The 13,246-nt window shown below is 44.1% G+C and overlaps 1 protein-coding gene across 6 annotated transcripts; it reads left to right on the forward strand.

Annotated features, from left to right (window-relative positions):
- Window positions 1–2,387: 2,387 nt before the first annotated feature.
- LOC120826889 (major histocompatibility complex class I-related protein 1-like) lies at window positions 2,388–11,115 on the forward strand. 6 transcript variants are annotated; one of them, XM_078080744.1, is made up of 8 exons: window positions 2,429–2,547; window positions 5,116–5,189; window positions 5,953–6,219; window positions 7,691–7,969; window positions 8,428–8,724; window positions 9,322–9,423; window positions 9,768–9,868; window positions 10,189–11,115. In XM_078080744.1, exons 3-7 carry the CDS (start codon window positions 6,096–6,098, stop codon window positions 9,833–9,835), a joined length of 870 nt encoding a protein of 289 aa, XP_077936870.1. In that variant the 5' UTR covers window positions 2,429–2,547; window positions 5,116–5,189; window positions 5,953–6,095; the 3' UTR covers window positions 9,836–9,868; window positions 10,189–11,115. The 6 variants fall into 6 exon arrangements, with proteins under 6 accessions (XP_077936869.1, XP_077936868.1, XP_077936870.1 ...); XM_078080745.1 differs by lacking the exon at window positions 2,429–2,547 and adding an exon at window positions 4,954–5,046; XM_078080742.1 differs by lacking the exon at window positions 5,116–5,189 and having other exon boundaries at window positions 2,397–2,547.
- The last annotated feature ends 2,131 nt before the right edge of the window (window positions 11,116–13,246 follow it).

The following is a 13,246-nucleotide window of genomic DNA, read 5'->3' on the forward strand; positions in this document are numbered from 1 at the left end:
TCCTCAGAGAGACGGGCCTCGTACGGGAGCAGGGTGGGATTAACCGCTTTTGGCACCTCCGGCCCCAGCTCCTGTCTTTCTGGTACCGCAGGCACCAGAGCAACAGACTCTGCCTCCCTCCAGGCTTTCAGGAGGTTTAGGTGGTATATTTGCGTGGCTCCGCCCGGGTCAAACAGCACCACCTCATAGTCGACATCCCCCACCTGCTGTGTGACCTCAAATGGCCCTTGCCACTTAGCCAGGAGTTTGGAGTTGGAAGAAGGAAGCAATGAACTTTTTCAGGGTGTGAATTGTCGCATTGACTCCAGAGGAATGTGGCAAAGCGAGGAGGGCAAGAAGCTTCAGGCAGAGATCTAAGTTGTGTTTGCCAAAATATGCACAACATGGCAGAACTATGTGTCACACATTAGACACCAAAACGAAAACACCCAACGGCCTCATCAGGGGCCTCATTTATAAAACCGTGCGGAGGATTTGCGCCAGAAGTGGCGTACGGATGAAACATAGGACGTGCGTACGCACAGAAATATTCAGACTTATAAAACCGGGCTCACGCACGTCCTACACAGTTTTCCCTTAATAAATCACAATCACTTCTAAATGCAGCGCAGCTTTTCCGGCTTAATCTTGCTGTCCCCTCTTGATGAGAAACTGGCGGCAATGATTGGGGATCGGGGACAGGGTTTGGACCAACATCGTCGTCAGGTGGGTCGAGGCGCGTTTGGAAGCTGTGCCACATTATGTAGCACAGCACATGCCAGCACGATTTTGCACACCTTATCAGGAGTAAACAATAACCTCCCTCCAGTGCAGTCGAGGCAGCGCCATCTGCCCTTAAACAGGCCGATGGTGCGCTGCACTACAGCGCCAATCCTTCCATGTGGCACGTCTGAGAGCGCAAGATCAGCCATCAGCGTCATTACGCATTGTGATGGCATGATGGCATTTTATTACCGTCCATTTGATTGCGTGTTTCTTGCATTTGCTGACGGTTCTCATTTCACCCGTTTGTGCGTACGCATGGGTCCGAGCTTGCGTGAAGGACCTCACATTTTTCCGTCAAGTTTGCTTTTTAAAAAGGGAGGCGTGTGGCTCAGTGGCAACTCAAACTAGCATGTTATAAACCCCCCAGATAATCAGATTACAGCAAGGATCATGTCTTGTCTCCTTTTAATGGAGTTTAATCACTTCTCTTTGCAGTATTTCAGTACCATGAAACACAACAAGCACGACTGATTTTAGCAGCTTGTAGTCTGACTGGGTTTGACTTTCAGTCAGAACAACTGATAACGTTCTCAGTTAAACAAAGATCCTTCATTGTATATGATTGTGATAAAATATCACAATCATATAGGAAGGAGTGCACAGTAAAATACTGTGCACTCACTCTGAGCGGTCTGGTGTAAATAACAGGTCAAGTGCCTTCTTCACTATCAGATTCAGTGTGTGTGCAACGCAAATATGGTGCTGAAGCTTCAGCTCTCTCACACAGGCAACCATATTGGGAGCATCATCAGTGACCACACATGTCACCTTATTGGCAATTCCCCACTCCTCCATCAGGGCTTTCACACAGGCTATATTTTCAGCAGTGTGTGATTGGGGGAAATGCCCTGTCCTAACAGCACTGAACTGAGTGTGGTTTTCTCACCCACAAAATGGCACGTTACAGCCAGGTAGGCATCCATATTGCCGCCGGCATCCGGAATCGCCGGCGGCTCTGGGACACGGAACACCTCCGGAGTCGCCGGCTCAGCCCCCGCCATAGCCCCCCCCCCTCAAGGGCCACATGTCAGAAGCAAGGTTCACAGCAGCCACCTTTTCCACTTTAGCCGTAGCCTTCTCCTTAGCTGACTCATACTTGGCCTCCATCATGGCCTTCAGAGCCTAAAGGAAAAAATATATAGTGCTGAACTGTGAGACACAATAAAGTACTCATCTGTACCCATACATACCGACCTTGTAGGGAGAACATAATTAGGATCCAGTTTGGACACAAATGCCCTGAATCCAACATCATCCACAATACTGAAGGGCTGTGTGTCCTTCACTATCATGGAGACGAGGCTTCATCCAGCTCTTGTTTTCTGGTGGCTGGTTAAAAGAGAATAAATACAGTTTCTGTTACCGGTCTTTATTTGCACAATAAACAAAAGTGAACAGGGAAAATTTGTGTTGGTGCATTTGTAATATTGTAATGACTTATCGTGGCTGGGTGAAGCTCCAGTTTCCTCCTTATCCTCATGCTAAGGCACAGTAATGCCTTAGCATGGATGAGCTGTTGTTATTGTAACCCAACTCCTTGGAGCACAATAAACACCTCACCTTTGAATAAGATAAGAAACTCCTCCCCTAAATGAAGCGAGCCTCGACACGCGCGTCGAGGAAACGCCCCCTGAGTTACTCGACGCGCGTCGAAGCGTCGGCACATCTCATCACTACTTCTGTCCTTCCCGGTGAAACAAGCGGACGTTAAAATGCGACTTGTCGGGGCGGAGATCTCGGTTCTGTCTCTCCTGATGATGAGCCTTCACGGCGCTGCAGCACGTGAGTTGACGCTTTGTTTAATGAGGTGTTTGATTGTAGAAGAAGAGACGCTTCGTGTCTTCATAGGCTGCAGACATCAGCTGAAGTGTCTCTGATGTCTCTGATGTTTAGCTCAGGACTCTCTCGATGACGACAGACAAAGTTGTAAAAAGTAACACATGTTGTCAAAGTGCGCGCGTGTTTCCTCTCGTGAGTTTGTGTGAAGGACAGAAGCGTGTTTGTCTCACTCTGCTGTCTCTGTCTTCGGGACATTAAACGGACGGATCGCTCTTGAAGCGGACATGGCAGCATGACGTAGCGCGGCAGATCACTGATGACGTCACACTGATGCTGATGAATCAGTCATCAATATTACTTGTAGATATTATCTTATTGCAGATATATTGGTGTTTACATGTTGTCTGATGAGTGAGAAGAAAGACAAGTGAAGAAATGTCAAACTCAGTCTGAGCTCATTAATAAACCGGAAGAGCAAAAGTTGATTTTAAACTCTTAGTTTGTATCTCGTTTACTAAAAACAACAAACTATCAATCTGAATCCAGTGAGTTTAGTTCATGTGTTTATATTAAAAATACTATCAGCTGAAATATTCAATATTCAGACTATATTAATCAGAATCAGCCTCAAACATCCAGCATCTCTCTGCAGTATTTGATGTATTAACAGGAAATATATTTATTCTCGGACAGATTTGCAAAACATTTTAGTGACCAGTGCTGAAATAAAAACATATGAATATGAATTCAGACACAGAGGACATGAAGATTGTGAAACATTTTTACTTTGCTGATCATTTTAAATAATATTCTAATCTTCTTGGATTCTATTCATCCAGCTGATACCGATAGAAACTAAAATATATAGTGTAGTGACAGATTTTCGTGAGCCACTCTGCAGGGTGCAGGAGAAGATCCTGTTCCTCACTCGCTCACACAAAGATTTCTGGTCTTTCGATTTCTTTGGGTGAAGATCCCGTTTATTAGTTTTATACTTTATAAAACACAACTGCATATACATTTGGTTCCTGATCTCGCTGTGCGTCTTTGGTAGCATCATTACCTGTATCAATTGCTCCTGTGCCCCTCATGTAGACTCCCTGTCCCAATAATACACACTGCCACCTGTGGCCAACCTGAGATTGGCTCCCAGTACCGTGTTGTACACAAATATCACGAATGGCTCCTGCACACCGGCCCCTAATTGGGAAAAGTATGTGAATTGAATGAATTAACAAATAAACAAATTAAAAATAAAATGTCCCTCTTTCTTCGTCAGGTGTTACCAACACGTGACTCAAGGTTTGGTCCTGACCTTTACACGGCTTCTTGCAGCAGAACAATCTTTCATATAGGCCGCACCAACTGTCCTGTCTTGGTATTTCTTCCCATGATCCATAACTCACGAGGAGCAGTTGGATCCATGACAATGACAATGTCCTATGATACCAAACTTCTTTGCGGCTTTGTCCACCTTTGTCGTACCTGCAGTAGCGGCAAGTACTTCCTTGTCAATCGTTTCCAGAACCGGTCTGACAGGTACTGAACTAGAGGCACTGAGTGAGAGCTTCCAAGTCATTGACGTCATCAGAAACCTTCGTTATGGGGAGGTCATTATGTTTGAAGCACAGAAAACATTATTTTCCTGACCATTCTAATGAGCCGCTCCCAAACGCTGCAATGGTGGAAAGCAGCATGGGGGTTAAAAGTCCAGTCAATACTCCTGCAGGAGTGATATGAATCCTGCTATGGTCCATGGTAGCTAAGGCCTCTTTTGACGCTCGCTCTGATTCGTGCTGTTGTCTGACCTAAAACGACGCACTTGGCCTCTGAGACAAAACCTCCTTATGGGATTAATGCAGGAGTCTGTATTTAATCTCCCGATGTACGGCTCTGCCAGCCATGGAGGTAAAAATGACGAGTTTAAGATTGTTTCTTAAATATAATCCTGTGTCAATCTGTTCATACTTTAGTTTTTCACAAAGTTATTTTATAGTTAAACTTAAATATAGAGATACACAAGAAACTGGTCAGATTAGTTTGTTGTTTGTAAATGGTTGAATAAAAAAAAGAATCCTTCTACTGAAACAATTTAAATCTCAAAAAACACAAAAACAAAATGATTTAATTTCTATTTTAATATAACAAATGTAAACAGCAATTAAAACATCAAATAAATGACCTTTGAACTCGTTTGTGCTTCCACTTCACTTCAAGAAATTCAAAGTTCAAAGTTATTGTTTAAAACCTCACAAGAAAAAAAGTCTGTTTTTAAAAGCTGAATCATCATAAATATCAAAGTGTGAGAGGTGGGACCTTAGGACCTGGGAGCCTCAGCATAGAGCGGGAGGCTTAAACTCAAGGAGAGCCTCTCCATATAAAGGAGATCCCGTGAGAGTTGAGCAACTCACGTTTGTTCTCATCGTCCGGCATGTGCTGAAGTCTGGGTGCTTTGTTTGTTGCTCGCCAGTACCGTGCGGGTGAGCAAACCGTACTAAGGAGGTAGGTTGTGCAATTTTAATCTACATCTTGTAGGCCATGGGGAAATTAATATGTTTTTCTCTATGGTAGAAGGTCAGACCTGAACCAGACCTGGTGAGCCCAGGGTCTTACCTGCTGGTGCACAGGCGCATTGGGCCAAGGAGGTAGGAAGTGGGGCTTGCAAGCACATTATGCGTTTTGTAATAAGGATGGTGGGTACTTGGTGATTAATGGCTGTTTTGTGCATTTCAGGCTGAACTGGTGACACGTAGTGGTCAGCAGGACAGCCACTGCTCTTTTTCTCCGACCATAGTTTTAGTTTAGATTGTGCTCAAGTGCCTCCATCTTGCTCCCTCTATTTATAGAGATAACACACTGATATTGTGCCCTTTTGATGACCGTTGCTTCCCCACTTCTATTGTGTTGTGTCTTTTAACTAGGATCAGTAATCGTATTTGAGTGTGTTGGTTTGTAGTGTTGCTTATTTTAGCCTTTCTTAACCGTGTGCAGTGTTTTTATTGTTGGAAGTGTCATTGTGCCCCCAGTCAATCATTACTGGTATGAATGATTTGGATGTGGTTTTATAAAGTTATTGTTTAAATAAAAGTGATATTGCATTGTACACGCAGAAGCCTCTGTCTATGATCTACCTCGTATGGGGTTTTGGCCAATAAGATAATTGAATTCAGGGTCTCTCCCCTCCAAAGAGAGTGGCGTTGTCACGTCTGGATACTATTCCCAAAGTATTTTAAGTGTCCATTAGGTCACAAAAGTAAACATTAATTTCTGTATTTGAGTTGTTAAACACCGCAGATGTTATCAGGGTGTCTTTGATCTGTGTTTCTTTTTAATTCTGTGTGCAGGAAAACAACATAATTGATTAATTAAAGTGTGACATCAGAACTGCTGATTCCTTTTTGGTTTCAGTGACTCACTCGCTGAAGTTTTTCTTCACTGCGTCCTCTGGAGTCCCAAACTTCCCAGAGTTTGTGTCTGTTGGGCTGCTGGATGAAGTTGAGATTAGTCACTATGACAGTGACACCAGGAGATCAGAACCCAGACAGGACTGGATGATCAGAGTCACAGAGGATGATCCTCAGTTCTGGCAGAGGAACACTGAGCTCACTATGGGCGCCCAGCAGGACTTCAGAGGCCACATTGAAATTGCAAAACGACGCTTCAACCAAACTGGAGGTTTGTTTGTTTTTCACACTTTTTGTTTGTATTTGCAACCTTTATGTTATTAGTACATACACACACACACACACACAGATTAAACAGTCTGAGATCTTTTCTTGACTGAAACATTTTCTGCTTCCAGTTCCTAAATATAAGTATATAAACACAATGAATACTTTTCCGTGTTGTTCAGGATGAAGAAGATTTCCTCTCATCCTGATTAGAACTCCAGCTTAGATTAGATGAGCTTTACTTGAGCTCAGGGAGTCGATGCTTCAGTATTTCATTCCAGGTTTTATCAGATGACGTCCAACATGTTCTAGTTGAGGTTCCTCACTGAGACGACTTCTTCCTCTTGTGTGTTTGAAATGGTGATGAATGAAATACTGCTCAGTGTTGTTCACACTGAAGAAGCACTTCCAAGGTTTCATCAGCCTCTCTGACGTTTTACAGTGTGAACAATTCATGGATTCATTAGAAATAGTTATTACATCATCTGCAAAGACAAGAATAATTAGTTTGAGCCCAAAATCTGGAGTATGATACAGAGCCTCCTCACAGACTACAGCCAGAAAGAAGTGGAGCCGGACCCTGCAGACCCCTTCCCCGAGATCTACCTGAGCCCAGGACTAGGGGAACTGACCGGCCCCCTGCTCGCCACAACACGCCCCGAAGCGCTGACATTGCACGAAGCAGACAAGAAGACTCTGTATTTTAACTGTGTGAAGGGCATAAACCGGTCCGGACTGTGCGACAGGCTCCCCACTGTGTGGTCCAACAGACTGGGACAAAATGGACCGGGCCCACAGTGGAGGATTTTATACAAACCTCCCCTCAAGAAACGGACTGCCGACCTCCAGTGGAGAATTTTACACGGTGCTGTCGCCTCCAACGCTTTTATTTCTGTTATTAATCCCACTGTTCTGAGCAAATGCCCCTTCTGTGACCTCCGAGAGACTATTTATCATGTTTTTACAGAGTGCAAGAGACTTGCGAGTTTCTTCTCTCTTTTAACATCGGTTTTTAGTCTTTTTAATGTGGTTTTTACTGAAAATATTTTTATCATGGGAGCTGCCTACAAGAAAGCAGAAAAAGAAAAATGGCAGCTCCTCAGCTACCTTTCAGGGAGCCAAAATGGCCATTTATTTAAGCAGGAAGGCCAGAGTGAAGGACAGAGAGGGGCAGGAGGCCAGAGCAGTGTGGCTGGTGAACATCAGGGCCAGGCTCTGGCTAGAGTTCCGCTTTTATAAACACATAGGGGACGTAGACACTTTTAAACAACGTTGGCGTTTTAATAATGTTGTATGCTCAGTGGAAAAAGAATGAATTGGTGTTTGCTCCTGTTTTTATGGCATGAAATTTTGCTTTGTCTTGGTTTTTTTTAACAAAGGAAGGAAATCTGTGACCTTTTTTAACACATTGACAAAGTTGTTGAAATATGTAAAATTGTTTTTCTAAAAAATCAAAAAAAAAATCTCTCTCTCAGGTGTCCACATTTACCAGAGGATGGTCAGCTGTGAATGGGATGATGAGACTGGTGAGGTCAAAGGTTATGATCAGGATGGTTATGATGGAGAAGACTTCATATCATATGACCTGCAGACAGAGCAATATATCGCTGCAAAACAGCAGGCTGTCATCATCAAACAGAAGTGGGATCATGACAGAGCTCTGAAAGCACACAACAAGAACTACCTGACTCATTTGTGTCCTGAGTGGCTGAAGAAGTTCTTGAACTACGGGAGGAGCTCTCTGATGAGAACCGGTAGGATCACATGACCTGATGTCCTTCCATGGACACGATGCTCATAAACCTTCTGTTGTTTCATAGCAACATGTCAGAGACACACAGAGACCCACTGTGTCTCCCACATTTCTCCCCCCTTCTCTCCTTCACTGCACTCCCTCCCTCACTCCCCCCCTCACACCTGTCCCCACTCTGTCCCTCTGTCTCTGCTGTGTTTCTGTCCGTCTCACTGTCTCTTTACTCTCTCTCACACACTGTCCTCCTCCCCTTCCAATCCGTCTCACCCCTCTTCATCTGTTTGTCTCCCTTCTTTAATCAATGAAACTTTAAAGACATTTCATTCTTTTAGTAAACTTAAATACACATAGTTGAGTGTTAAAGAGGCATTTTAAATACATCAAAGATGAATGATATTAATACACTAAATATCAGTGATAATAATAAAGATACAACCTGTCCCTCTCTTCTGTCTCCAGAGCGTCCCTCGGTGTCTCTCCTCCAGAAGACTCCCTCCTCTCCAGTCAGCTGCCACGCTACAGGTTTCTACCCCGACAGAGCCGCCCTCTTCTGGAGGAAAGATGGAGAGGAGCTCCATGAGGACGTGGACCTCGGAGAGATCCTCCCCAACCACGACGGGACCTTCCAGATGAGGGTTGACCTGAAACTGTCCTCCGTCCCTGCTGAAGACTGGAGGAGGTACGACTGTGTGTTCCAGCTGTCTGGTGTGGACGAGGACATCGTCACCAAACTGGACAAGACCAGGACCAACAGGGGTAGGTCTGAGACCCGGAGCGGTGAAGGAGGGAAGCAAACATCCACTTTGTTCACTTTGTGTGTTTTAGATTTGGGAAGTTTTGTTTTCTTACATTTCTAGTCTAGTTTTTATTTGTAGTCATTTTAAGACTCGGATCAGAATTAAACACAGCGAGAGTTATGAACACTGTTTACTGGTCTAGATTAATATATAAATGTGTCAATATTTGGTTCATTTCTCTGTAAATAAGTTTATTCATCCTTTTGTAAACTCATTCCAGGTAAGAGCTTTATTTGAGTCCGTGCTGAACTATTGTAACGTGTCACCACAATTCAGACGTTGTAGAATCTGCATTCACACAACTACTGGTCACTTAAAGATGAGAAGACAGAATGATTAAACACGTGTATTAATACATGTATCCATCAGTGAATCAGACAGAGCAAAGTTCAGGAAGGAGGTTGAATATGTGTCTCAGTCATCATGTGCAGACGGCATAAAGAAATGACGTCACATGGTGTGTGTGTTCAGGTCTGCTGGATAAGTGGATCTTCTTCTCTTCTGACCTGCTTCATCTGTTCAGCTTGAGACTCTTTGATTGTTTTGTGCTCCACAGAGAAGCCTGCTGGCTCCACCTTCATCATCATCATCATCATCGCTGTTCTTGTCGCCATCATCGCTGCTGTGGTTGGATTCAAGGTTCACAGAAAGAGGAACGGTGAGAGAGACGATCAGAGACACAGTGTTGAGGAGCATTTGATTTTAGGCTTTGAGTTGATGCTTTTATCCAGAATGAGACACTGAAGCAACTTTCACCAGTCACACTTATAAAACCATATTTGCTTTTATTCTGCATTTATTGTTTAGTGCCATTTTGCTTTTAGACAATTCTGTGATTGTTTTGCACTTGAGACACTTAAACGTAGTTAATTGTTTCTTCAGGCTGTTGCTGAAAGTCATTTTAGATTTTAGAGGAAGAAATAGGTTAAACTGAGATTGTATCTGCTGGGAGGAAGCTGTTAGAACACTAAACACTGACATTCTCTTTGCTTTTTATTTCAGCCCAACGCTCTTCAGCCAAATGCCCTTCGGACAAATCCGAAGAAGAGAGTCTCTCAGGGACAAACTGAACCCTAAACCTTGAAGTCGGCGTCCTGCACACAGTGAGTAGCTCCACGTGGACATGAACTATTCACAGCTGCTGTTCCACAAAGCTGCCCTCAGTATGAGCACAAGGAGCTTCTCATGTAAAGAAGTCTTTGACTTTTTCTACAACAAAGGTGCAGTTTGGTTCCGTGAGACGTGAGATTATTAAGAGAAAGACACAGAAAGCTTCACATCAGCTCCTCAGATAAAGTCTGATATTCAAAGCTCTTACATTAACTTCTAGGAACTCACTAACACATGTTTATCAAAATGGAGTCAAAGTAGTTTGTGGTGAATGATTTCGTTTTCTCTTTTATGTATTTGTTTCTCTCTTTAGGTTTATGGGTGAATGTTGCTCTGGATCAACAAGCGATGCTCCACATTCTTCTCCATAAACTGTCAATTTATGGCTCATCTTTCATTTAAACGTCTGAATCAGGGTTGGTGAACATCTGGAAACTGAGGAAACATCAATAGTCACATTTAATTATTTGGGTAGTTTGGTTTTAATAAAAAGGTTGAAATGAAATAAAACGAGGATGATTATTTTAGGAGACGTTCAAATCAATGAAAGCATCAAAGTGCTCACAGACTAGTGTGTTCATCTCAAACAAATCCACCATATTTACTCTTTGATACTTCTGCTGTTTGGGTTGAATCATTGTTGGTAACAAACGTGTAAATACACACACACACACGTTGGGTTCCATCACTGGGGAAACACTGCAAACACATCAGCGACATCCAGACACTCTGTGAGCTGGTTGTCTGTCTGTCTGCGTCTCATGCTGGTGAGAAACTGGCTTCCAGCTCTCTGTGTGGACGGGGAGGGAGTCCATCCCCAACACACACACACACACACACACAAAATATTGACATTAAAACATTTATTTTTTGATTGTGTAAATAGTTTGCTTGTATTTTTCTTTGCAGTAGATTGAATTTAACAGGTTGAAGAAAATAATAATTTGAGGGTTTTCTGAATAAATCAGTATGTTTATTGGTTCATAACGTCTTTTGATCCTTTTTAAAGTATCATATTATTTAAATTTGGGTTTGAATCATCCGAGCACACTGATTGAAATGTTATTGACTATTTCTTGCTGCTGTTTCGGATCAAGGGATGTTTTCCTTCTTGGTTTCGTGGGAGTTGAACAGTGATGCTCTGAATCACTTCTTGTTTTGTAGATGAAGGTGGAATGAAGTTGCTCCATTTCCCCTTTTTGTACCTTTGTCCTGCTGTTCAATAAATGCTCCAGATGTTTGTGTGTTGTTGTGATTCCATGTGCTTCCCCTCTGTGACTGCAGCCACAATCACATGCATGTTGTTTCCCTTTGGACTCTAAACGTCGTGTTCTTCACTTCACTGGTTTAAAGCATGCTGGGAGTTGCTGCAAATGGAAGACTCACATCGCCTGAGATCATTTTATCGTAACAAAATAACATTTGTAAATCCTGCGTCTTATCAGCACATGTTGTGGTCGTAGTATCTACAATGATCTGAATATTCAGTGTTCTCTGTTGTCTCTGAGGATAAATGGACGAGTCTGTGACCTGCAGACGTCCAACAAAAGAGCAAGAAGAGTGAACATTTTAGGGGCAAAGCAGTGATTCTTCACAGATATCTGAAGAGGGTTTTACTTTCTATTAAACAATAAAACATGAGACGCATTGATTAAGACCGTCCTAATCAACACGTGTGTGAAATCATTGAACAGGACATTTATTAAAGAACACTAGCAAGTCGGAGCAGAGTTGAAACAAGTTGTGTGTTGAGTTGCTGCTCGGAGGTCTGCGTCTCAGCCCTCTGAATTATATACTTGAGACGACACACACACATTATGCATGAAGGTGGAAGGTCTGCATCTTAGTCTCCCAATTCATGACATATACACATGAGACATGCGTCAAGGCTTCTCCAAGGTCTGCGTCTCCGTCTAGTTGAGATAACTAATCAATACAGAGTTGCAGGATTTCAAATTCAAACTTAGTGTGCAGTTCGAGCATACATACATTTTTTAATGTGTGTCTTTGAGCATCAACATCAGAAATCTTGAACAACATGATTACAACACTGGTGGCGGGCGTGGTTTGGCTCAGCTGCAGAGGGGACGGAGAGGGGAGGAGGCATAATTGGCCTCAGGTGGAATTTATCAGTGTGTGTTCTGCCTTCAGTAGGGGAGATCCGGCGACCGCGAGGAGGACTGAGCGAGGCGAAGAGGCTGGAGCCGGATGTGTGTTGTATTAAAACAGTAAATAAAGACTGAATATTGAAACTCTCCTGGATTCCTCACAGACCCACGTTACAAACACCAAATGACGTGTTCAATCAGGGATTTGTGGCCTGATTATGAAATTGTAAACGTGTCCATTTCAAAGACATAAAAACTACATTATCAGCAGTGATAGTTGTCTTCTACTTATTTTGAAGTCGTTCAAAAGCGACTTAAAAGAAGACAGCCAGTAGGAGCTGTGGCTCAGTTGGTAGAGATCGTCCTCTAATCATGAGGCGGGTGCTTTGATCTCCTATTGTCAGCATGTCCAACCCCCCAAAATGCATACATGTTGTCACGGGTGTGGGTTTTTGGGGTTCCGGAATAAGGCAGGACACGGCAAGTTTAGGTTTACTTTTATTTTGCTTCTTACGCTCCTCAAAACACAGCGCTCCCGGCGTCTAGCTCGCTCGTTTTGCGGCTCCCTTCTCGTCCCGATCGCCCTTACTGCATTTTAAATGACAAGACAACCACAATCAATCAACATTCAGCTCAGCTGAGGCCAATCGCCTCCACCTGGCACCGTTCACTGAGCCACTCCCCCTCTCTCTCTCCCCTCTGCAGACGAGCCAAAACCACGCCCGCCACCACATACCCCCTGCGCCCCCAGCCTATGGCCCGCCTTGAAGGTACATGGTTGTAGAGCCAGATGCCACCGAGTGATCCGTTGGTATCCTTCATGTGGTGGAGCCATTGGAGCGGGGCGTGGTCCGAACAGAGGGTGAAATCGGAGGAGGTAGTACCGCAGTCCACCGTCCACCCTGCTGTACCTGGCCTCGCTTTTGGACAGCTTCTGGCTGATGTATAAGTAGGGGCGGTCGACCCCCCCACCTCCTGGGACAAAACGCCCCCCTGTCCGATGCGTCGGTCGGCAGAGTAAAGGGAAAAGCCCCACCTCTTTTTTTGTGTTGAGCCAATTCGGTGAACTATTCGGTCGGTCCGGCAGGGGGGAGAACACATCTGGGCAATGTGTGTTCTCTGGTCCTCAGAGAGATGGGCCTTGTACGGGAGCAGGGTGGGATTAACCGCTTTTGGCACCTCCGGCCCCAGCTCCTGTCTTTCTGGTACCGCAGGCACCAGAGCAACAGACTCTGCCTCCCTCCAGGCTTTCAGGAGGTTTAG

Source organism: Gasterosteus aculeatus, chromosome 10, assembly GCF_964276395.1.
Source record: "Gasterosteus aculeatus chromosome 10, fGasAcu3.hap1.1, whole genome shotgun sequence".
Taxonomy (NCBI): Eukaryota; Metazoa; Chordata; class Actinopteri; order Perciformes; family Gasterosteidae; genus Gasterosteus; species Gasterosteus aculeatus.